The sequence below is a fragment of the Leopardus geoffroyi genome, chromosome E2, assembly GCF_018350155.1.
Source record: "Leopardus geoffroyi isolate Oge1 chromosome E2, O.geoffroyi_Oge1_pat1.0, whole genome shotgun sequence".
NCBI lineage: Eukaryota > Metazoa > Chordata > Mammalia > Carnivora > Felidae > Leopardus > Leopardus geoffroyi.
Window position 1 is genome coordinate 42,510,945 of NC_059335.1, and position 22,141 is coordinate 42,533,085.

Genomic DNA, 22,141 nt, shown 5'->3' on the forward strand with positions numbered 1-22,141 from the left:
GCTTAACCAACTGAGTCACCAAGGCGCCCCTTAACAGGTTTTTCAAAATGATATTTCCAGGGAGACAGCATTTCACAACAGAAATAGGCAGCTTTGATTTCCTTTCTTGGGGGTGGGGGTAGTGACAAGAAAGATATGTGAAAGGATAAAAGGTCAGGGAGACAAGGGGAAGGAAAAGGGTAATGGAAGGAAAAAAAATACACTTCACTCATGGAGCTTAACTTTAGTGGCCTTTGAGGGTTCTTGCTATCCTCTGTGGAAAACGCTCACTTTACAAGGCATTTCTAAATATCACAAGGAAGTGGGATATGGCAGAAAAGCATCCACCTACGTGAGTTTCAAAGGAGTAGAATTCTGATCCTGGCTCTGCCAAAATGTTGGCAGCATGAGTTACAGGATGCAACAAATGGGCATAGCATCGGCCAACCTGAATGTAAGGTTCAAACAAGACAGTGAGAGTGAAAATCCATGAAGAGTTACACCCTTAGAAGTCTGGAAAGTATTGTAAGTCATAAAAAGGCAGTGTCTGGATTTCCATAGGACAGAAGATGGAGTTTAAAACTACAGGCCAGTGAACTTCATCAGCCCTAGCTGAAATTCTCTAAATGTGACTAGATGGAAAAGGAAAAGATAGGACAAGATTCACAGTCTCTCTCTCTTATTTTTTTTTTTTTTTTTTTTTTTTTGCAGGAATGCCAGGCAAGAGGATGCTAGACATAGCAAATGCAGATTTCAACAGGGCATTTGACAATTCACTCAGACAAAGTGAAATGTAGCCTGGATGATAGCATTGCAGCAGGTCAAAGACCAGGCCCAAAGGGAACCGATGAACAGGGATAACCAGAGGCTGCTAGGAGCCTGCCCAGCCTCTCACCCTGGCCCAGCACCACAAGTTACCCTCAGTGACTTGGATGAGAATGCAGCATCACACTCAAAGCTGTGGATGATCTGAAGTAGGAAGAGATGCCTAATATACTAGATGACAAACGGTACAGACATACTCTGGCAGTAAAGCCACATTTCTTTCTGGACACATTTTTTTTTTTAATGTTTATTTTTGAGACAGAGAGAAAGACAGAGTGTGAACGGGGGAGGGGCAAAGAGAGAGGGAGACACAGAATCTGAAGCAGGCTAGAGGCTCTGAGCTGGCAGCACAGAGCCTGACGTGGGGCTCGAACTCCCTAGCTGTGAGATCATGATTGGAGCTGAAGTCGGACACTCAACTGACTGAACCACCCACGCACTCCCTGGACACATTTTATCAAGACAAGTAAGTGTCCAGTGGTCAGTGACTAAGCCCATAAGGAGACATGACACTGTTCCGCTGAAGCATGAAGTAACTGGGCTTATCAGCAGGAAGGATAGAGAATGTAGAGGGAAAAGGAGAAAGTGATGGATAGCTATCTTTTCCTTTCTCAAGGATTGGCATGTAGAAAAGAAATTCAACTTTTGTGGTTCTACAGAAGGTGCTTGAGGAGGGCACATTTCATTTTAATCTAAGTTAGAACTGACCACCAATTATCACCTTGTGAAGTAGTAAATTCCAGGTTTCTGAGGATTTATGCAAAATTAAAGACAGCCACAAATGTTGAGATTGTTGTACAGCAGTTCATGCCTCTGGCAGGGAACTATAACTGAGGTCAATTCCAACTCCAAAGGTCTGTCATTATTAAAATCATTTTTTATTCCCTGTTGATTTTGTCATGTCTAAACTCCTAAAGCTATACAGTTCTCTAATATGTCATCATTCTTCCACTTTCCTTTTGATGTGTCTTCATCTATTTTATTACCAAATATTTCCATCTGAGGGGGAAAAAAAGCAGCTCATGTTAACCAAGTTAGTGAAGAGTTAGGATAAAATTTCAAGGTTTCAGAAGGCAATATAGCATTGGTTAATTTTTTTAAATGTTTATTTTGAGAGAGAGACAGAGCATGAGTGGGGGAGGAGCAGAGAGAGGGAGAGAGAATCTCAAGGAGGCCATGCACTGTCAGCACAGAGCCTGACTTGGCTCAATCTCATGAACTGAGTGATCATGACCTGAGCCAAAATCAAGAGTCCAACACCTAATGGACTGAGCCACCCAGGTGCCCCAGTATTGGTTATTTTAAATTTAGTCTCAGTAACTGACACAAATCAGTGTCTAACCGACAGTATATCATATTCTTGGGGATGCTTGAGTTAAGCAGTGTTTGATTTTTCTGTTAATTTCCGATCAATAAAAGAACTATTACCTGAGACCCACTTAAAGTAGAAAAACATGTTTAAATCCTTTCTGAACATCCGTAAGAAACAACTCCTGATTAAGCCAATAAGACTGACAAAACAGTGTTTTCCCCTTTGACCTAAAACAACTTTCCTAAGTCTTGAGAAGTGCAAATCAAAAAGCCTATTTAAATGGACAAGATTCATTCACACTTGAAATGCTATAAGGAATTTTCCTAACTTTAATTTTTTTTAATCTTTATTTATTTTTGAGAGAGAGAGAGAGAGAGAGAGAGAGAGAGCGCGCAAGCAGGGGAGGGGCAGAGAGAGGGAGGCACAGAATCCGAAGCAGACTCCAAGCTGTCAGCTCGGAGCCAGATGCGGGGCTGGAACTCACGAACTGTGAGATCATGACCTGAACCAAAGTCGGACGCTTAACTGACTAAGCCACCCAGGCACCCCTTTGTAATTTTAAATTATTCTTTTCTTCAGGGGCACCTGGGTGGCTCAGTTGGTTAAGCGGCCGACTTCGGCTCAGGTCATGATCTCGTGGTCCGTAGTTTCGAGCCCCAGGTCAGGCTCTGTGCTGACAGCTCGGAGCCTGGAGCCTGCTTCGGATTCTGTGTCTCCCTCTCTCTGACCCTCCCCTGTTCATGCTCTGTCTCTGTCTCAAAAATAAATAAATGTTAAAAAATTTTAAAAAAAATTATTCTTTTATTTAAAGGAAATTTTGAATTTAAAGAAAATTTTCTGCTTATTGGCTCTCTGCAATTTTCATTATGGATCAGAAAATTAGAAATTTAGTAAAAATTCTGGGGCACCTAGGTGGCTCAGTCGTTTGTCCGACTTCGGCTCAGGTCATGATCTCGTGATTTGTGAGTTTGAGCCCCACATTGGGCTCACTGCTGTCAGTGTAGAGCCCACCTCAGATCCTCTGTCCCTCTTTCTCTGCCCCTCCTTGCTTTGTGCTCTCTCAAAAATAAATAAAACATTAAAAAATAAATTTAATAAAAATTCTTAATTTATCCAAGTAGATATAGTCATGATGTGAAAAGGACAAAGAATACAAACTTTTCTGGAAATACCTTTCGGGACTGAAGAAATCTATTACAATGACACGAAGCGGTGAACCAATGGGTATATAAGCACAGGTGAGCTTTAAGGCTCTGATACTTGATCCCTTTGCCACAGCAACAGCATATTAAGTTTAATAAAGGCTGCAACAGCATCCTTTGGGGATCAGGATAGGAATATAAAAAGAGTAAGAAAAATAGACAACTGAGGTCAAATAGCTTGGTTTTCCACTAGAAGAAAACTAACTTAAACGATAAAAATTTGTTCTAAGCTTTTAAAAAGCAAAGGCAAATAAACATACACCAAAAAAGTGAACCTGACCATAGAATTTGGGGATATTCAAAGGAACTGCACAATTAGCCTCTAGAAGAGGAAACATTTTAGTTTAGCTAACAAAATGTCAAACATTGATTTAATATGTGGGAACTCCATTTGAACAGCTTGGGAAACTATTCTAAGTTCTGGGGAGGAACTTACACTGGGTGAGAATATATACTAAAATCCAAATGTCTCACATGGTATCCATTACAATATAATGTCAAATAATGCTTAAAGGCTGATTTTTTTTTCTCTGACCTGTGTTCTTTGAGCTTAAGGAAAAATAAAAGCATATTCCTAAACAAATGTTTGACCTTATAAAGGAATTTTGCTTACTAATCTACACATTAAAAAGTGTATTTGTTTTATAAATTACTTTAATAATTCAAAGAGATACAGAATCACAAGGAGTATTTAATTAAAACAGTAGTGTTTTCACATTCTCTGTTTCATGAGAGTTTAGAAGATTTTAAATTGTGTTTCAAGCCATTGTATTCTATTAGTTAAACCTAAAAACTGACAAGTATTCTGATCAAGGAGCTTCATGCTTGGAGCCTTTGGTCAGCTTGTGGTATTTGTGAGCAAGATCCACAGCCTTCCGTCCTTGCTGAAAGGGGAAAGACCACAAAATTAAATTCCAGTGATTTCCCATTTTCTTAACTCCATTGAAAAGGTAATTTACTTCTTCTTTGGTAAAATTTTTACGACTTCTTCTTTTTTCTGTAATTAATGAGAATCGTAGAATATGTAAGTACTTGCTGAAAAAAAGGGATCTTCTTAACTTACTCTAAGGATATGAACTATGTAGTGAGAAAGCTTCATGCCTGCATTACTCATCATATAGAAATTCATTTCAATTTTAAAAATTGAGTGCCTACTATTAAGCTAGGTCTTATCACTGTGAATTCTTCAATAATTTTAACAATTCTATTGCAATACGTGGAACATCTTTCAATCAAGAAGCACAAGAATTTATAAACATTTGATTTTTAATTCTCTCAACATTCCTGTGAGGACAATTAACAGACAGCTTACCTATCTTACAGATACAGTCTTCCCAAAGGGCTCCAAAACTTCATAGAATAAAAAAGAATATCGACACTTGTTACTTTAATTATCAGCCTTGATAAATATTTTTTTTAAAAAGGGTCTTTTGAAATTCACTTTTAAAAACATTCACTACCTGTATGGGTGCTCAGCTTGATTAAAACTCAAAAAATAGGCTGCACAAGGGAGAAGGAAGTTTTTAACTATCTGGTTATTAGGGATACTTTCTACAACAGAAAGAATATGCAGTTGGTATCTGTGTACATAAATATCTTCTGGTGATGATTACTAGGAAATAGTTTTCTTATAAGGTTTTTTGTTCATTGCTAACTCATGTTATCATTGTAGATAGATGTTGATAGGAGTTTTCTCTACTTCCACTTAAGGCTACTATTTACTTTAGAAGGAATTGAAACAGTGGTGCTGGGACAACTTTAGAAAATCTTGCCCTTGCAGGTCAAGACTGTGAGCCATTTGTCTACTTCTCCTAGGATAGGAGGCATGGTTCAGATCTTTTAAAACAGAAATGAAAATCTTACCAGCAGAAGGCTGAGAAATCACTGAAAAGAATGCCTGATGATTACTTAATGGTATTACTTAGAATGCAAGGTCCAGGAAGATAAGAATTATTGTCTGTTTTGCTCACCGTTATATCTCCAGTGCCTAAAATAATATCTGGCACATAGTAGATGATCAACAAATATTTGTTAAAAAAAAAAAAAACCTAATTATTGGTAAAAAGTGTTTCAAACTTTTAGCTCTACTAGAGCTTACTTTTAGCTCTACTAGAAAGCTGTCATTATCTAAGAAATAGAGGATTTCAATTTCACTTGCTTAATGATTTGAACTCATAATCAGGAGTGGACAGGTTATTATAACGTTCAGGATACTGGGGTCCAGGAATTGGTTCATGTAAAGCCAATTCTCACTTTTCCAATACAGCTGCCATCTCACTGACTCCTACATCTGTGCCCAATTCCTCAAAGGTTATTGCAGCAGAGTACTGGGCAGCCTAGAAGCAGCAGCTCTACCCCACAGGGCTCCCCTTTGTGACTTCTTTAGTGACTATCTTTTTATTTTTAATGCTTGGTTACTTTTGAGAGAGAGAGAGAGAGAGAGAGAGAGAGAGAGAGACCGACCATGAGCAGGGGAGGGGAAGAGAGACGGGGACAGAGGATCCGAAGCAGGCTCCACACTGACAGCAGCCAGCAGGAGAGGGAGTGGGGGGAGGGGGCGTAGCTTGAATTCATGAACCATGAGATCATGGCCCGGAGCCTAAGTCAGATGCTCAACCAACACAGCCACTCAGGAACCCTTTTAGTGCTAGTCTTAACATTGATCAGGCTTTAGGAAAGGGTAAGGGAAAGTAGGCAACAAGGTTCAATTCTAGGGACTCTTATTTTTCAAAATCTCTCAAGACACCAGTCTATCCTAAAAGAGAGCCAAGTCTCTTTAAATGCTTAGATGCTGCAATGGTCTCTTCTCAAAAGAATGGTTTCAAATTTGAATGCAACCTACAACCAAATGAATGCTCATAAATGTGTCTTGAAACGAAAGGGAAATCAAGGAGGAAAAATGGCAATGTACCAAACATTCTTAGCCTACTTGTGAAAGAGAAGTTCAATCTAATCAGTATCTCAAGATGCCTTTCTAAATTCTAAAAAAGCAGACCAAATTATTAGCCATTTGGCGTTAGCTAAAGCAATTCTAATCTACAAAAAAGATGTATGTACTTATAAGCTGAATGTCACTTAACAGTATTTAGGATCCCTCTGTATAATCAATGTACAACCACAATTATGTGCTTTTCATGAGGCTTTACAAATGATTTTACTATGTAAAATGATTATAGGATATTTAAAAAAAAATTTTTTTTTAACATTTACTTATTTTTGAGAGAGACAGACAGAGTGTGAGCAGGGGAGGGGCAGAGAGAGAGGGAGACACAGAATCCGAAGCAGGCTCTAGGCTCCGAGCTGTCAGCACAGAGAATGATACAGGGCTCGAACCCACGAACTGCAAAATCATGACCTGAGCCGAAATTGGATGCCCAACTGACGGAGCCACCCAGGTGCCCCAATTATAGGATATTTTAAATTGTTACATATTTGTTTTTAAGTCATGTTGCTGAAAAAAATCCATTATTCATTTGATGCCAACTCCTTGTCAAAAGCAAGTTTTCCAAGTGCAACATGTTTCTATGGAAAAACAACCATTTTCTAACAGTTTCTACGGAAAATATTACTTCAAAAAGTGGGCTGCCCTAGAGGAGTACTGTAGTTAATTTTAATTTGCATGCAGAATTTTTAATTAATTTTTTAATGTTTATTTTTGAGAGAGAGACAGAGTGTGAGTGGGGGAAGGGCAGAGAGAGAGAGGGAGACAGAATCTGAAGCAGGCTCCAGGCTCTGAGCTGTCAGCACAGAGCCCGACGAGGACCTCAAACTCACAAACTGTGAGATCATGACCCGAGCCAAAGTTGGATGCTTAACCGACTGAGCCACCCAGGCACCCCTGAACGCAGAACTTTTAACACAGAAAAAGACCCAGATATAAAAAATAAATTTCAGGGGTGCCTGGCTGGTTCAGTCAGTAAAGGTGTGTAACTCTTGATCTCAGGGTTGTGAGTTCAAGCCCCATGCTGGGTAGAGAGATTATAAATAAACTTTAAAAAAACCACAATATTAAAAATAAATTTGAATTTTCTTTTAAGGCTTTAGCAGTGAAAATGGCCAAATAAAAGTATATGGTAAAATGTTTCCATATGAATGTCTAAATATCTTTGCAATAAATAACAGAATAATTCAATAAATGTTACTAAATTCCAGGTTACTTTGACAATTAAGTACTTAACTGCTTATTCTTACTCTGCAGGTATTAATTTCATATGAAGAGAAGAAAATGGTAATGTTCACTAAGTCTCTGTAATAAATTTAGAATGGTGATAAACCTGAAATTTTAACCCTGTAGTTAAATAAAAATTCCCATAAATTAACTCATCATTTAAGAAGCATTTTGTTTTTTTAAGTTTAGTTTTTATTTTTACTATTATTTTTTAATTCCATTTATTTTTGAGACAGAGAGAGAGAGAGATAGAGCACGAGTGGAAGAGGAGCAGACAGAGAGGGAGACACAGGATCCAGAATCTGAAGCAGGCTCCAGGCTCTGAGCTGTCAGCACAGAGCCCGATGCAGGACTCGAGCCCACAAACCGTGAGATCATGACCTGAGCCGAAGTCAGATGCTTAACTGACTCAGGCACCCTTGTTTATTTTTAGAGAGAGAGAGAACGTGAGTGGAAGCGGGGCAGAGAGAGTGGGAGAGACAGAATCCCAAGCAGGCTCCACACTCTCAGCGCAGAACCAGATATGAGGCTCGATCCCATGAACCATGAGATCATGACCTGAGCTGAGATCAAGAGTGAGATGCTCAACCGGCTGAGCCACCCACGTACCCCAAGAAGTATTTTGATTTTTAAGCAGAGCTTTAAAGGTTTATACTATTTGTCTCTTAAATTTTGATTGTTTGAAGTGCTGTAGTTATGAACCAAAATCTTTTGCAAAATCTCTCTGAAGCACTTATGCATAGGAGAATAATTTTGTTCTTAAAATAGAAATGTGATCAGGAGGATAGGACAGGGACTTCTGGAGAAAGACAGGCTTGCATTTGAATGTAAGCTCTGCCATTTGCCGACTCATTATGCCTTAAAGTGGAAATAAAATACTACACACCTTATAATGTTACTATGAGAATCAAAGGAAATATCCATAAAATACCCAACACCTAGTAAGTGCTTAATAAATGCTAGTGTCCTCCTGCTTCTTCCCCAGCGGGCAAGCAATGAGTGAGAAAGCAACATGAGGAAGGGAAGTGGGAAGCCCCTTTTCTTAGGAACTATGATCCTCATTAGACCCAACGGTTATCATTTAAGAACCATCAATGGGACTGAGAAACCATCATTTAGCTGTCCTCTTTTTCTCAGAACTATATGAAATTTAGGTTTATTTAATAATTAAATATATTAACTTATTCCTCCAGAGGTAGTAGATTCACTACTGAGTTGTTGTCTCCTACGTGGGGTCAGCAGAATTTCTGAAAAATACAGAAAACATTTAGTGTACTTAGAGTATCAATCTGCACATCAATTCCATTAGTATGATAGTTCCTTTTTCCCCCCTTCTAATGGGAATCCTTAGATGGATTAGGAAGAATTTTTAAATGACCAGAGACTAAATCTTTTCCCTGGTTATATCTTAAAACACTGGTTGCTCTAAGATATTTTCTTTTCAACATGATTTTACCCGCTAACTTTTTAATATACTTCATGTTCTAGATTACAGTTCAAAAGGTAGAGTCATAATAACAATTTCAAAGCTGCTGAATTAATTACTTTTGTTACAGATAAGTGATTTCCTTAGTTCACTTTTATATCTGTCTTCAGCTTCCACAATGACTTTGTGACGATCACATTGGTATGGGCAAGAGTGCAAGAGCTTGCTAAAATTTCGGCTATTCAGGGATTTTCCTACTGCTATGCAACCTAAAAGAAAACAAATTAAAGTGATGCGTAGGTATTACAAAATATCTAGTAACAAATCTATGAAAGCAAATATCTTTATGATGATAACTGAAGTAAAATCAGGAACTTAATTATAAATATGTCAAGAAGGTCAGTCATGTGAGAGATTAAAGACAATACAATACAGTGAAAAAACTGTTGCAATAGAGGTATGAACAGTTAGGATGATATAGAAAAGGAGCATCTAGTTTGGTCAGGTTCTCAGCAGGAGTCACCATTAGGAAAAATACCCAGAAGAAGTGACTCTTATGCCCAGTCATCTCTTTTTGTCTCAGTGTTTTATTATGAAATTTTCAAACACACAAGAGTAAAGGGAAAAGTATAATGAACTTCCACATATCCATCATTCACCTTCAATAATTATTAAGTTATGGTCAGTCATATTTTGTCTATAACCCACTTATTCTGCTCTGCCCTCCATGTATACACTAGATTATGGAGACTGGAATTTGCATGAAACTATAATTTCATCTGTAAATACTTCATATTCATCCCTAACAGAGAAGGACTTTTTTTAAACACACAAAACCATTATCAAACCTTAAAAAATTATGTCTAATATAATCTAATATCCAGTCAGTGCTTAAATTTCCCCATCATTTCAAAACTTTCTTTTTACAATTGGTTTGTTTAAATCAGGATTCAAAGAAGGTCCATCATTACCTTCAGTTGAAATGCCTCAAGTTTATTTTAATCAATCTATTCTCCTCTCTTCCTCCTTGTCATTTACTTGATATAGACACTAGATCATTTATACTATGGAGTTACCCAAAGGTTAGGTTTCATTGATTATATCCTAGGTGCATGCTTTAAAATGTTCCTGTGTGTCCAATAAACTAGTAATTAGATCTGGATGATTGATTAGATTCAGATTCAATTGTTTTTAGAATTCCTCACAGGCAGTATTGAGGACCTCTCACTGTATCATATTAAGAGGCACATAAAGTCTGACTATCTCTCTTTTTTTTTAATGTTAAGATTGATCACTAGGTTCAGGTGATGTTAGCCACATCCATCCATTATAAAGTTCCCCATCTGCTTATCGCCTAATGGTATTAGTGGCCCACTACTAAAAGACTAGAAGTTAGCCAGGCAGGAAGTTGGCTAGGATGAGGACATTTCAAGTACCATAAACATGTGTAAAAGAACAAAAAAGTTGAAAAAGCATAGCGTGTTCAGAGAATTATAGGTACTTTGGTGTGGCTGGAGTATAAAGTATGAGAAAAATGTAGGAGGAAAGTTGAGTCTTGTGAGGGCTGCAGGGGGCCAGATGACAATGGTCTTGAAAGCCATGCTATTTCTATCTGCAAGTCAATGGGGAAGGAACTAGAGGGTATTTATTAAGCAGGGAAATGACATGATTTCATTTGTGTCATAGAAAGTTTAGCTGAAGGTAAGAGGTTCAGTTGAGGGGTTACTTCAACAGTCCAGAATATAAATGAGGAATTCTGAAACAAGACATTTACAGGGAGAATACAGAGATTTCTGAGATAAAAACTGGTGAATAATGAGCTACTGGGGTAAGGGAAAAGTTTAGGATAATTCTTAAGTAATTTGATAGTTGATTGAATGACAAAGTTTGGAATAAGCATAGCAACCTTCTGGCAAACTTAAAGAGAACAAATATGCAATAAAATTTAACAAGTGGAAGCAGAATAAAAGTCCACAAAAATTTAAAAGTCAGGCAGAGAGGCTGAGTCAGTGAGTTACAGAGAAGTATTGAGGGGCCTTTAGCTTGGTAACATGATAAAAAGCACATATTAGAAAGAGAAGTTAACAGCAATATGCTCATTACAGTTGGGGGTTGGTGAGACTTAAAACTGAAAAACAAAAAAGTGTAATTGAAAGTTGCTAGAAAGTTGCTGGTGTAATTGAAGCATGAAGCAAAAAGGGCCTATGTGGGAAAGAAGAAAAAATGAAATTTGACAGACTAGAAACAGGGGATATAAAGAGAAAAAATGGTTATAAATGATTTAAAGTTTGAAATCTGGGAGGCCAAAAGAATAGTGACCACACTAATAGAAATGGAGTGGCTGAAGGGAAGGCAATTTAAAAGGGAGAAAGATGCTGTGTTTTAAATTTTTTTTTTTTCAACGTTTATTTATTTTTGGGACAGAGAGAGACAGAGCATGAACGGGGGAGGGGCAGAGAGAGAGGGAGACACAGAACCGGAAACAGGCTCCAGGCTCTGAGCCATCAGCCCAGAGCCCGACGCGGGGCTCGAACTCATGGACCGCGAGATCGTGACCTGGCTGAAGTCGGACGCTTAACCGACTGCGCCACCCAGGCGCCCCATGATGCTGTGTTTTAAATACATTAACCTTGAAGTAAAAACAAGATATTGAAATATGTCTTAGGTGTAGCTAGAAAAGGAGGATGAGGCTATATATAATCCAAGGTAGAAGCCAAGTGTAGAGATAAAGATTTGAAAATCATCAGTAAAATGACAGGTGATGCCACAAAAGCAGATGTTGAAACAGCATTGAGTAAGTGCTATAGATTATGTCTTGGGGAAATATGCAGAAATTTGGCAGGAAGAGAAAGATAAAGTAATAAAGGTGATAAAATGAAGTGTTTTTCAGACTTCTTGAGATGAGGACTAGTTCTATTAATCTGATCCCCATGCCTGCCAAAGAATAAACACTTCCTAAGTGTCTGTGAAGTGAATGAATCATCATTAAAGAAGGGAACTAGGAAAGAACCATCTCAAACAAAGATATGAAAGGGAGTTAACAGTAATAAAGTATCTCCTCTGCCCTGTGGAATACTTCCCACCAGAGGTTCCCAAACTTTCTCACGTCATGGCATCCTTGAGATCTTGGTGATTTTTTATGGCACTCCTAGGCCAAAAGAAATACCAATCTTCTGTTAAGTCCCAAACAACTTAATAAGCATTTATGTTCTAATAACTTAGTAGCCATTTGAAAAAATAATACACTTAAATTGAAAAATATTTAGATTTCATTCTTATTAACCACAATTACTCCTTTGTTTTTAAAAGATTTTATTTTTAAGTAATCTCTATAAGCATCATGGGGTTCAAACTCACAACCCTGAGATCGAGAGTCACACTGCTCTACTGACTGAGCCAGCTAAGCACCCCTAATCACAGTTACTCCTAATGCAATATATGCACTTACTAGGTACAGAACAAATTCTCCTATCTTGGAATCTGACTGACACTGCCACCCTCATTTCCTGTTCCACATTATTTTCATGTAGTGCTTGCTTTTTATCACAACCACTGGAAACTCAGTTCCACAATGACATGAAATCATCGAAAGGAATGCAGTGCAAGCTAATGGTGAAACTGTAACGACTCTGAGCTAGTAGTTCCTGTGGTATCCAAAAGATGTTGATTATTATGTATTTCACTTATAAAATTTATTTTTTAATGTTTATTTTTTCTGAGAGACAGACACAGAGACAGAGAGAGAGACAGAAAGAGAGAGAGAAAGTGCTTGTGTATGCAAGTGGAGGAGAGGCAGAGAGAGAGGGAGAGAGACAATCCCAAGCAGGCTCCTCGCTGTCAGCACATAGCCTGACACAGGGCTCGATCCCATAAACTGTGAGCTCATGACCTGAGCTGAAATCAAGAGTCAGATGCTTAACAGACTCAACCACCCAGGCGCCACTCATTTATAAAATTTAAAGTATTTTGTCATGCCCTTTCAAGTTCACCACAGACCTCCTGGGAGTCTGGGTGGATAGTTTGGGAACTGTGTCTTTAAACTATTGAGAGGAGAGGATTCCACGAAATGGTTATCAACAGTGTAGAGATACTAAAGAGGAGAAGAATTTTTTAAAAAGTCATTGGTTTGGCAGAAAAAAAGAGGCTTCAGATAATCTTTAACATTAAAGTTTAGTAGAATGCCAATAAAAGAAGCCAGATTGCAAGGAACTAAGAAGGAAATTAATACATTGAAAGAGAAAGGAGAAAGAGCAAGTATCTGGTAATGATGAAAGAAAGAGCAGATGAATATTTGAAGGGACAGCAAGTCACATAAAGTATTTAAATTTTTCCTTTTTAAGTTTTAATTTAATTTAATTTTATTTTATTTTAAGTAATCTCTACACCCAACGTGGGGCTCAAATCCATGATCCCAAGATCAAGAGTCACATGCTCCTCCAACTGAGCCAGCCAGGCACCTCTAGATTTTTCTCTTTAAGACAAGAAGAAATGAACATAGTTTAAGTGGGGACAAAAGAAGTTAATGGATAGAAAGGTAATGAAGAGAAAGATTTCACAAGTATTAAAATGGGGAAGAAAAAAGAGATGGCATTCAGATTATAGTTAGGTATAGCTAGTTTTAGAGTAATAGAGACAAACTCTACATCCAAGACTAAAGAATAGTGATATTTTGAGCCTAACATGAGCCTCAATTTTGTCCACGTAACAGAGTGTGACACTAAAACAAAGAGGAAATACCAGGGTATGGAGGAGGAAAAGGGATGGATTAAGCATCCCTTGGATGGATGGAACATTTACAGGGCCCCTGCAGAACAAATAACTAATGGGGCAACTACGTGGATAGAACTAGAGGGTGTTATGCTAAGTGAAATTAGTCGGAGAAAGACAAATATCATATGACTTCACTCATATGAGGACTTTAAGACACAAAACAGGTGAACATAAGGGAGGGGAAGCAAAAATAACATATAAACTGGGAGGGGTGGGTGTCTGGGTGGCTCAGTCGGTTGAGTGTCCTACTTCAGCCCAGGTCATGATCTCATGCTCTTGAGTTCGAGCCCCGTGTCTAGCTCTATGCTGACAGCTCAGAGCCTGGAGCCTGCTTTGGATTCTCTGTCTCCCTCTCTCTCTGCCCCTCACCTGCTTGCGCTCTGTCTCTCTCTCTCAAAAATAAATAAACATGAAAAAAATTAAAAATAAAATAAAATAAAAACAGGAGGGGGACAAAAACATAAGAGATTTTTAAATATGGAGAATAAACAGAGGGTTGCTGCAGGGGTTGTGGGAGGGGGCATGGGCTAAATGGGTAAGGGGCAGTAAGGAATATACTCCTGAAATCATTGTTGCACCATATGCTAACTAACTTGGATGTAAATTAAAAATAAATAAATTATTAATAAAAAATAACTAATGGGGCTTATAATACTAGAAACATTTATATACTAACTACAGACGTAAAAATAGATATTGTTTAACACTTAATGCCTAATGTGTACAGCATTATCCAGAATATACACCCAATGATGCTCTCTGAAAATATACAAAACGCTTACCTTACTCAGAAAAGTTAAACTCATAGATGGTATTAATTGTGACAAAAACAGAATAATAAAGTAATTAAAAAAATGTTAGCTGTGGTGATTCAGATAATGAATACTGGAAGCACCGGCTAATGCAGATAAGAGGTATTAATTTGAATGTTTTATGATATTCCAGATTGTTACTTCTCTAATGGAAATGAAGTGTTTTTTTTTAATGTTTATTTATTTTTTTTTTTAATTTTTTTTTTTTAACGTTTATTTATTTTTGAGACAGAGAGAGACAGAGCATGAACGGGGGAGGGTCAGAGAGAGAGGGAGACACAGAATCTGAAACAGGCTCCAGGCTCTGAGTGGTCAGCACAGAGCCCGACGCGGGGCTCGAACTCACGGACCGTGAGATCATGACCTGAGCCGAAGTCGGCCGCTCAACCGACTGAGCCACCCAGGAGCCCCAATGTTTATTTATTTTTAAGAGAGAAAGTGAGAGTGTGCGTGTGCACAGGCAACAGAAAGGAGACAGGATCTGAAGCAGGCTCCACACTGACAGCAGAGAGCCTGATGTGGGGCTCAAACTCATGAACCACGAGATCATGACCTGAGCTGAAGTCAGATGCTTAACCGACTGAGCCACCCAGGTGATCCTAAAGGCAATGAAGTTTAAATCACACAGGTAGAATTATTATAAAGTCTAGTTAACTAATATCATATAAAGTTTTAATTACAAAATAACTGTATAAAAAATATTTACCTGAGCATCTATACTTTAACATTTTAGAATGACTGTCAGTTGCTAGAAAACTGATGACTTCTTTATTTATTATATCTGAACATAATGTAAATGGATCTGGAAAAAAATTGCAATATTTAAGATTCTTTTGATTAATGAAAAGGACCTGACATTTACATGATATATTAATTCTCAAGATTTTCATAAACTTTAGTACAGTACTACATATTCAGTCATCTTGTTGGATAAACAGAAAGGTTCTGGATGTCAATAACAGGTGATTAAAGTATTTACACCAGAAAGGAGTAGAAAGTGTGGCTTATATGTTAGAGGGCAAATATATCAATTACATTTTTAGCTGTATTAATCACCTAAATATGTTTTCTTAAAAAATCAAAGAAGAAATATTTTTAATCATACCTGTTACTGGTAACTCCTGCTTTCTATTTTTGACAACAGGAATTGGAGGTTTAAAAACATGGTCACTAAAAGAAAACAGACACCAGAAATTAAACATACTGCTCAGTGTGTGCACAAATGTTTCTGTAAGCAGTGGTGTGATTCTGGGTGTTTGGCAGGCAGGAAATGGAACCAGGGTCTACCAAAGTCTATCAAATTCTGCCAAAGTAGCGTTTGTAATGGTTATAGCCTCATTTCTAAAAGTGGAGTTAAATAAGATTCCAAAAGGCAATAATACTGATGCCAACAGAAACACAGGGAAAAAGTTATAAAAGAGAAAAACATAGGGTGCCTGTCTGGCTCAGTTGGAAGAAGAACATGCGACTCTTGATCTTGGGGTCACGGGTTCGAGCCCCATGTTGGGTGGAGAGATTACTTAAATAAACAAGCAAACAAACGTAAAAAAAAAAAAAAAAAAAAAAGGAGAGAACAAAAGCAATGGGACAGAAAGCAAGAGAGCTGGCCCAAGGGCATATTTCAATGCTTTCCAATTCCACATCCCTGAGATCAGGTTAAAATTAACATCAAGAATGGTTTTATAAAGGAAAAAAAGGAGTGGTGATGATGTAATCCATCTCCCTAATATTCCATTTACATTGCAACCTTCCCAGAATATAGCAGCAATACTCTTCAGTTTTCCTACTAGCACAGTATCCATCAGAGGAGAGAACACAAGTAAATTTTTAAGAAAAGCTACATCTCAGGTCCAGCCCCACAGGCTATCTGAGGGAGCAAGGTCACGAACTGGAGGTGAGGTGAAAGGAACAAATGAAAAGGTAATCCTGAGCCATATTTTCATCACACACTACTCCTTTTTATCAAATTAAATTTACAAACTGGTTTTTGCTACATTGCTGATGGATTATTAATGCATGCATTGTTACTTCAGGTATAGGGTTTCAGGTTAAGTTCTCTGAGTATCCTTTCTAAAATGCAAATCTGATGTCACACAATTTAAAATTGTAGGGGCGCCTGGGTGGTGCAGTCGGTTAAGCGTCCGACTTCAGCCAGGTCACGATCTCGCGGTCCGTGAGTTCGAGTCCCGCGTCAGGCTCTGGGCTGATGGCTCAGAGCCTGGAGCCTGTTTCTGATTCTGTGTCTCCCTCTCTCTCTGCCCCTCCCCCCATTCATGCTCTGTCTCTCTCTGTCCCCAAAAAATAAATAAAAGTTGAAAAAAAAAAAATTTAAAAAAAAAATAAAATTGTCAATGGCTCCCTACGCCCTATGAGTGAAAACCAAAAATCCTGACTGTGACATGCAAGGCCCTAGATGAACTGGCCCATACCTCCCCATCCAAACTCCATTCCCAACATCTCCATTTAGGCTCCTCCCAAGACCATTTTTTATCATTTCTATATCCCAGGGCTTAATAACATAGTACTACAAAAAAAAATACTTGAATAAATAAAGTTAGAAACAATTATTAAACTATACCTTGATTGAGAAACAGAATTCTTTTTTTCAAAATTTGTTCTTTCATGTAAGTTTTGACTATAGCTTGAATCGGCTTTATATAAAGTTTTATTTTGTCCACTCTCCCTATAACAAGCATCAACTGGATTTGTACTCTTTAACAGGGTCTTCATTTGGTGATCATTTGTAAATGCTGTAGTTAGAATTCCATGGGATTTACAACTTGGAAGCTTTCTAGACTGGCTTTTATCCTTATCTTCTGCTTCAGGGCCTCTGCCAATACTATCTCCATGGAGGTGTTTCAATGTATTTTGAATATTTATGTTCATAGATGAAACATTATCCTTGTATTTTTCTCTTTGTATTTTTTCCTATAATGTAAAAATGACAAGTAAATAATTTCAAGATAATCCATTTGTTTCATAATCCAACTTATGCTTTCTTTAAATAATATAGGAAAAGTTCATGATTGTCAACAGAATATACATAATAAAAGGGACAGTTTACATTAACAGGAAAGGGGAATTTATTTAGTAAATGATCTGGGGACAACTGGGTAGCCATCTGGGGAAAAATAAACTGGATCCATATCTCACAATTTACACAAAAACAAAGTCAAAATGAGGGGAGCCTGGTGGCTCAGTAGGGTAAGCATTCAACTCTTGATTTTGGCTCAGGTTATGATCTCACAGTTCGTGAGTTTGAGCCCCATATCAGACTCTGTGCTGACAGTGTGAAGCCTGCTTGGGATTCTCTCTCTCCTTCTCTCTCTGTCCTTACCCCATTCATGCTCTCTCAAAATAAATAAAAAAAGTCAAAATGAGCTAAATATTGATATATAAAAAACTGAAATTGTGTGTGTATATATATATATATATATATACACACACACACACATATATGTGTGTGTGTGTGTGTGTGTGCATGTGTGTATTTTTTTAATGTTTATTTTTGAACTAGAGATGGCGTGAGTGGGGAAGAGACAGAGAGAGACAGAAGATCCGAAGTGGGTTCTGCACTGACAGTAGAGAGCCCAATGTGGGAATCAAATTCATGAACCACAAGGTCATGACCTGAGCTGAAGTCAGACACTTAATTGACTCAGCCACACAGGTGCCCCAGAAATTGTATATATTTTAAAAGAAGACATAATATTTTAACATTCCTGAGGGGAAGAAGGCCTTTCTAAATATCACACAGAATCAATAAATCATGAAGAAAAGAAACTAATATAGTTGACCCCATGAAAAATTTTTTTCAAAGCTCTACTATAGACCAAGAATAATATGGGTGGCTGAGACAGTTGTGGGGAGGGCGGACTCAGAAGAAAAAAAGGTCAGAAGCAAACCAAATGATTATCAAAACATCTAGAAAGAATATGTATAAGTCATGTCTTGGGGTATGATTTTTCTATCAACATTTATGAAAAGCTACTATAATGAAATATGAAAAAGATCAACAATAGTATAGAAAAATAGGAAAAGGAGATGAACAGTTAATGGGAAAGGAAAGATAAATAGCTCCTAAACTTATGAAAAAATGCCCCATCCCACATGCAATAAGAGAAATGCACAATAAAGCTACACTGAGACAGCATTCATCTAGGACACTGGCAAAAATTGAAAGGGTATACACTCTCATAACTTACAGGTGAGAGCATAAATTGCACAACTTCTATGGAGAAACAATTTGACAGGATTGTTCATAATAAAACGTGTACATCTTTACAAAAAAATCCTATAGATAGGGGAACCTTGGTGGTTCAGTTTGTTAAGTGTCTGACTCTTAATTTTGGATCAGGTCATGAGCTCACAGTTCATGGAATCAAGCTCTGTGTCAGGCTCTTGCTGACAGCAAGGAGCCTGCTTGGGATTCTCTCTCTCCCTCCCTCTCTCTGCCCCTCCCCTGCTCACACATATACACACACATGGCTGGGAATGGATAATGCAAGGAAATACCTAAAGGGTACAGAGTTCCTTTCTGAGATGATAAAAATATTGTAAATGACTATAGTTGCACATATCTGTAAATATACTAAACACTACTGAATTGTACACTTTAAATGGGCAAATGGTATGGTGTGTGAATAACATCTCAATAAAGCTTTTTTAAAAAAGATGAAATACTAATATAAACATGCATAAACCTTGAAAACATTATTCTAAATGAAAGAAGCCAGTCACAAAAGACCATGTGCTCTATGATTCAATTTATATAAAAAGTACAGAATAGGCAAATATATAGACACAGAAAATAGTTTAGTGGTTGCCTAGACTGGGGAGGTGGGAAGAATGGATGGGGAAATAGGGAGGGTGACCACTAAAAGGTATGGGTTTTTTTTGGGGGGGTGATAAAAATGTTCTAAGATTGATTGTGGTACTGGTTGCACAATTCTGTGAGTATACTAAAAGCCAATGAAATGTACACTTTAAACAGGTCAACTGGGGCGCCTGGGTGGCGCAGTCGGTTAAGCGTCCGACTTCAGCCAGGTCACGATCTCACGGTCCGTGAGTTCGAGCCCCGCGTCAGGCTCTGGGCTGATGGCTCAGAGCCTGGAGCCTGTTTCCGATTCTGTGTCTCCCTCTCTCTCTGCCCCTCCCCCGTTCATGCTCTGTCTCTCTCTGTCCCAAAAATAAATAAACGTTGAAAAAAAAAAAAAAAAAATTTAAACAGGTCAACTGTATGGAATGTGATTTACATCTTAGTAAGGTGGTTACAAATATATATATTTACCACCTGGGTGGCTCAGTCGCTTAAGCGTCTCTTAGTTTCAGCTCAGGTCATAATTTCATGGTTCATGAGTTCGAGCTCTACATTGGGCTCTGCAGTGACAGCATGGAGCCTGCTTGGAATTCTGTCTCCTTCTCTCTCTGCCCCTACACTGCTCGCTCTCTCTCAAAAGAAATAAAAATAAACAAAAAAAATTTTAGTGTTTTATTTATTTTTGAGAGAGAGAGACACACATAGCATGAGCAGAAGAGGGGCAGAGAGAGAGGGAGACACACAATCCAAAGTAGGCTCCATCCAGGCTCTGAGCTGTCAGCACAGAGCCTGATGCAGGGCTCAAACTCACGAACCACAAGATCATGACCTTAGCCAAAGTTGGACACTCAATCAAATGAGCCACCCAGGCTCTCCAATAAAAATAAACTTAACAACAACAAAATATATTATACATATTTTATTATATATATATTTATATATGTTTATATATATTTTACATATATATATAAAATATATATGGTAGCAAGACATTTACTCTAGAGTTGTTTACACTGGTGAGAGACTGAATATAATCTAAATGTCTCTCAATTAAGTACTAGTTAAATAAATTTATAATAATCTTTAATATTGAATACTACTCAGTCATTTAAAAGAATGAAATTACTATACTACTATACTAAGTTGAGCACTATGCTTTTATTTTTAAAAATACATGCACAAAGGAGCACCTGGGTGGTTCAGTTGGTTGAGCGTCCAACTTCAGCTCAGGTCATGATCTCTTGGCTCGTGAGTTTGAGCCCTGCATGGAGCTCTCTGCTATCAGCACAGAGTCCACTTCGGATCCTCTGTCCCCCATTTTCTCTGTACCCCTCCTGCTTGTTCTCTCTCTCTCTCTCTCTCTCAAAAATAAATAAACATTTAAAAAAATTTTTGAGAGACACAGCATGAGTGAGCGAGGGGTAGAGAGAGAGAGGGAGAGAGAATCTCACGAGGTGCAGAGAGAGAGGGAGAGAGACTGCAGAGCCCAAAGCAGGGCTTGAGCTCACACATGCGGGACTAGAACTCAAAAACCAAAAGATCATGACCTGAGACAAAGACGGGTGCTCAACCGACTGAACCACCCAGGCGCCCCATCAAAAATAAACATTTTTTAAAAGTACACACACAAAGACACAAATTGTACATACATAAAAAAATATAGAAACATGTATATGTGTGTATATATACATACATACCTATACATATATAAGAGAGAGAGATTACATCTCCATCCTTTCTCTTTCTTGAACCCTTATTATACAGATGTTAGATCTCTATCTTCCGTGTCTCTTATTTTTTCAGTCATCATTTCCATTTCTTAAAAATCTTTTCTTTCTGTGCTCAAAGATGGTTACTCAAGTATCACTACTTAATTTTGAATTTAAAACCAATAAAACTTAAAAAATAACTTAGCAGGAAAAATATTTTACCCTCTAACCTCTACTGAAAAAACAAAACAAAACAAAACAAAAAACCTTGAAAAAAGTTCTATATTCTTTGAAACAAAAAAACCCCACCTCATTTCCTTCTCTTTCAAGGTGTTCTATTCTGTGTAGAATTTCCTTTGCTTTCTTCCAGTACTCTTCAAGATTCTTCTCTTTCATATTTATGTCTTCTAATTGTTTTTCATTCTCATCAAAAGAATATTCTCCTAGACTTAGACATAATTTTTCAGCTTCATAATATGGGAAAAAATAGTTAATTTATCCATTACTGGAAATGTTTTTACACTTTAAACGTAATTTTAACACTAAATACAGACAACCTCATGCCCCACACCCCCTTCTCTAAATTTGGCCCATCTAGACTAAATTAACTGTCTAAATGGTACAGAAAATAAACACAAAGCAAGTGCTAGGCAGAGGCCCAAGCCCCGGTCATAAATTAGACTTTAATCTGCAGAGTTATAGGAGAAAGAATATCATGAAAATATGTTATGCCAGATATATGAACACCCTCAGGTATATGGATACTGGTTTTAAAGTAGTTTTTTTCAACAGCTTTCATAGAGTGGTTCCTTCCTATAATCTTTTAAGTTTTCTTTTTGCATTTTGCAGCAGCAATTTTTCTTCCATGAAGACTAATTCAATGGCCATTAATCCTTCAATGCATGCTCCTTCCTAACACAGGGTCTTTGTGCCTCACTGTTGCTCATACCTGAGACATTTGCCCATAACAAATTCCCTTCTTTTCACCTAGTTAATGTTATATATTCAGATCTCAGCTCAAGAATCACTTCTTCCAAAGCCTTTTCTGCTCTAAGTCTAAAACACAGTCTTTTGTTCTATGCTCTCTAAGCTCTATTGCTCCATCCATTCCTAGCCCTT

General features: G+C 37.7%; 1 protein-coding gene across 6 annotated transcripts in view; it reads right to left on the bottom strand.

Moving 5' to 3' along the window:
• Window positions 1-3,949: 3,949 nt before the first annotated feature.
• The window catches only part of TERB1 (telomere repeat binding bouquet formation protein 1), a 49,009-nt gene continuing 30,817 nt past the window's right edge, over window positions 3,950-22,141 (bottom strand). For 2 of the 6 annotated variants that reach the window (XM_045443009.1, XM_045443010.1), the window contains 7 exons: window positions 21,332-21,489; window positions 17,073-17,422; window positions 15,600-15,664; window positions 15,201-15,296; window positions 9,032-9,181; window positions 8,668-8,733; window positions 3,950-4,202 (listed from right to left, as the gene is read on the bottom strand). In XM_045443009.1, the coding sequence (XP_045298965.1) occupies window positions 4,138-4,202; window positions 8,668-8,733; window positions 9,032-9,181; window positions 15,201-15,296; window positions 15,600-15,664; window positions 17,073-17,422; window positions 21,332-21,489 (950 nt within the window). In that variant the 3' untranslated portion in view covers window positions 3,950-4,137. Of the gene's footprint in view, window positions 4,316-4,630; window positions 4,669-8,667; window positions 8,734-9,031; window positions 9,182-15,200; window positions 15,297-15,599; window positions 15,665-17,072; window positions 17,423-21,331; window positions 21,490-22,141 lie in introns of all 6 variants that reach the window. The other 4 variants (XM_045443012.1, XM_045443011.1, XM_045443014.1 and 1 more) reach the window with 4 other exon arrangements.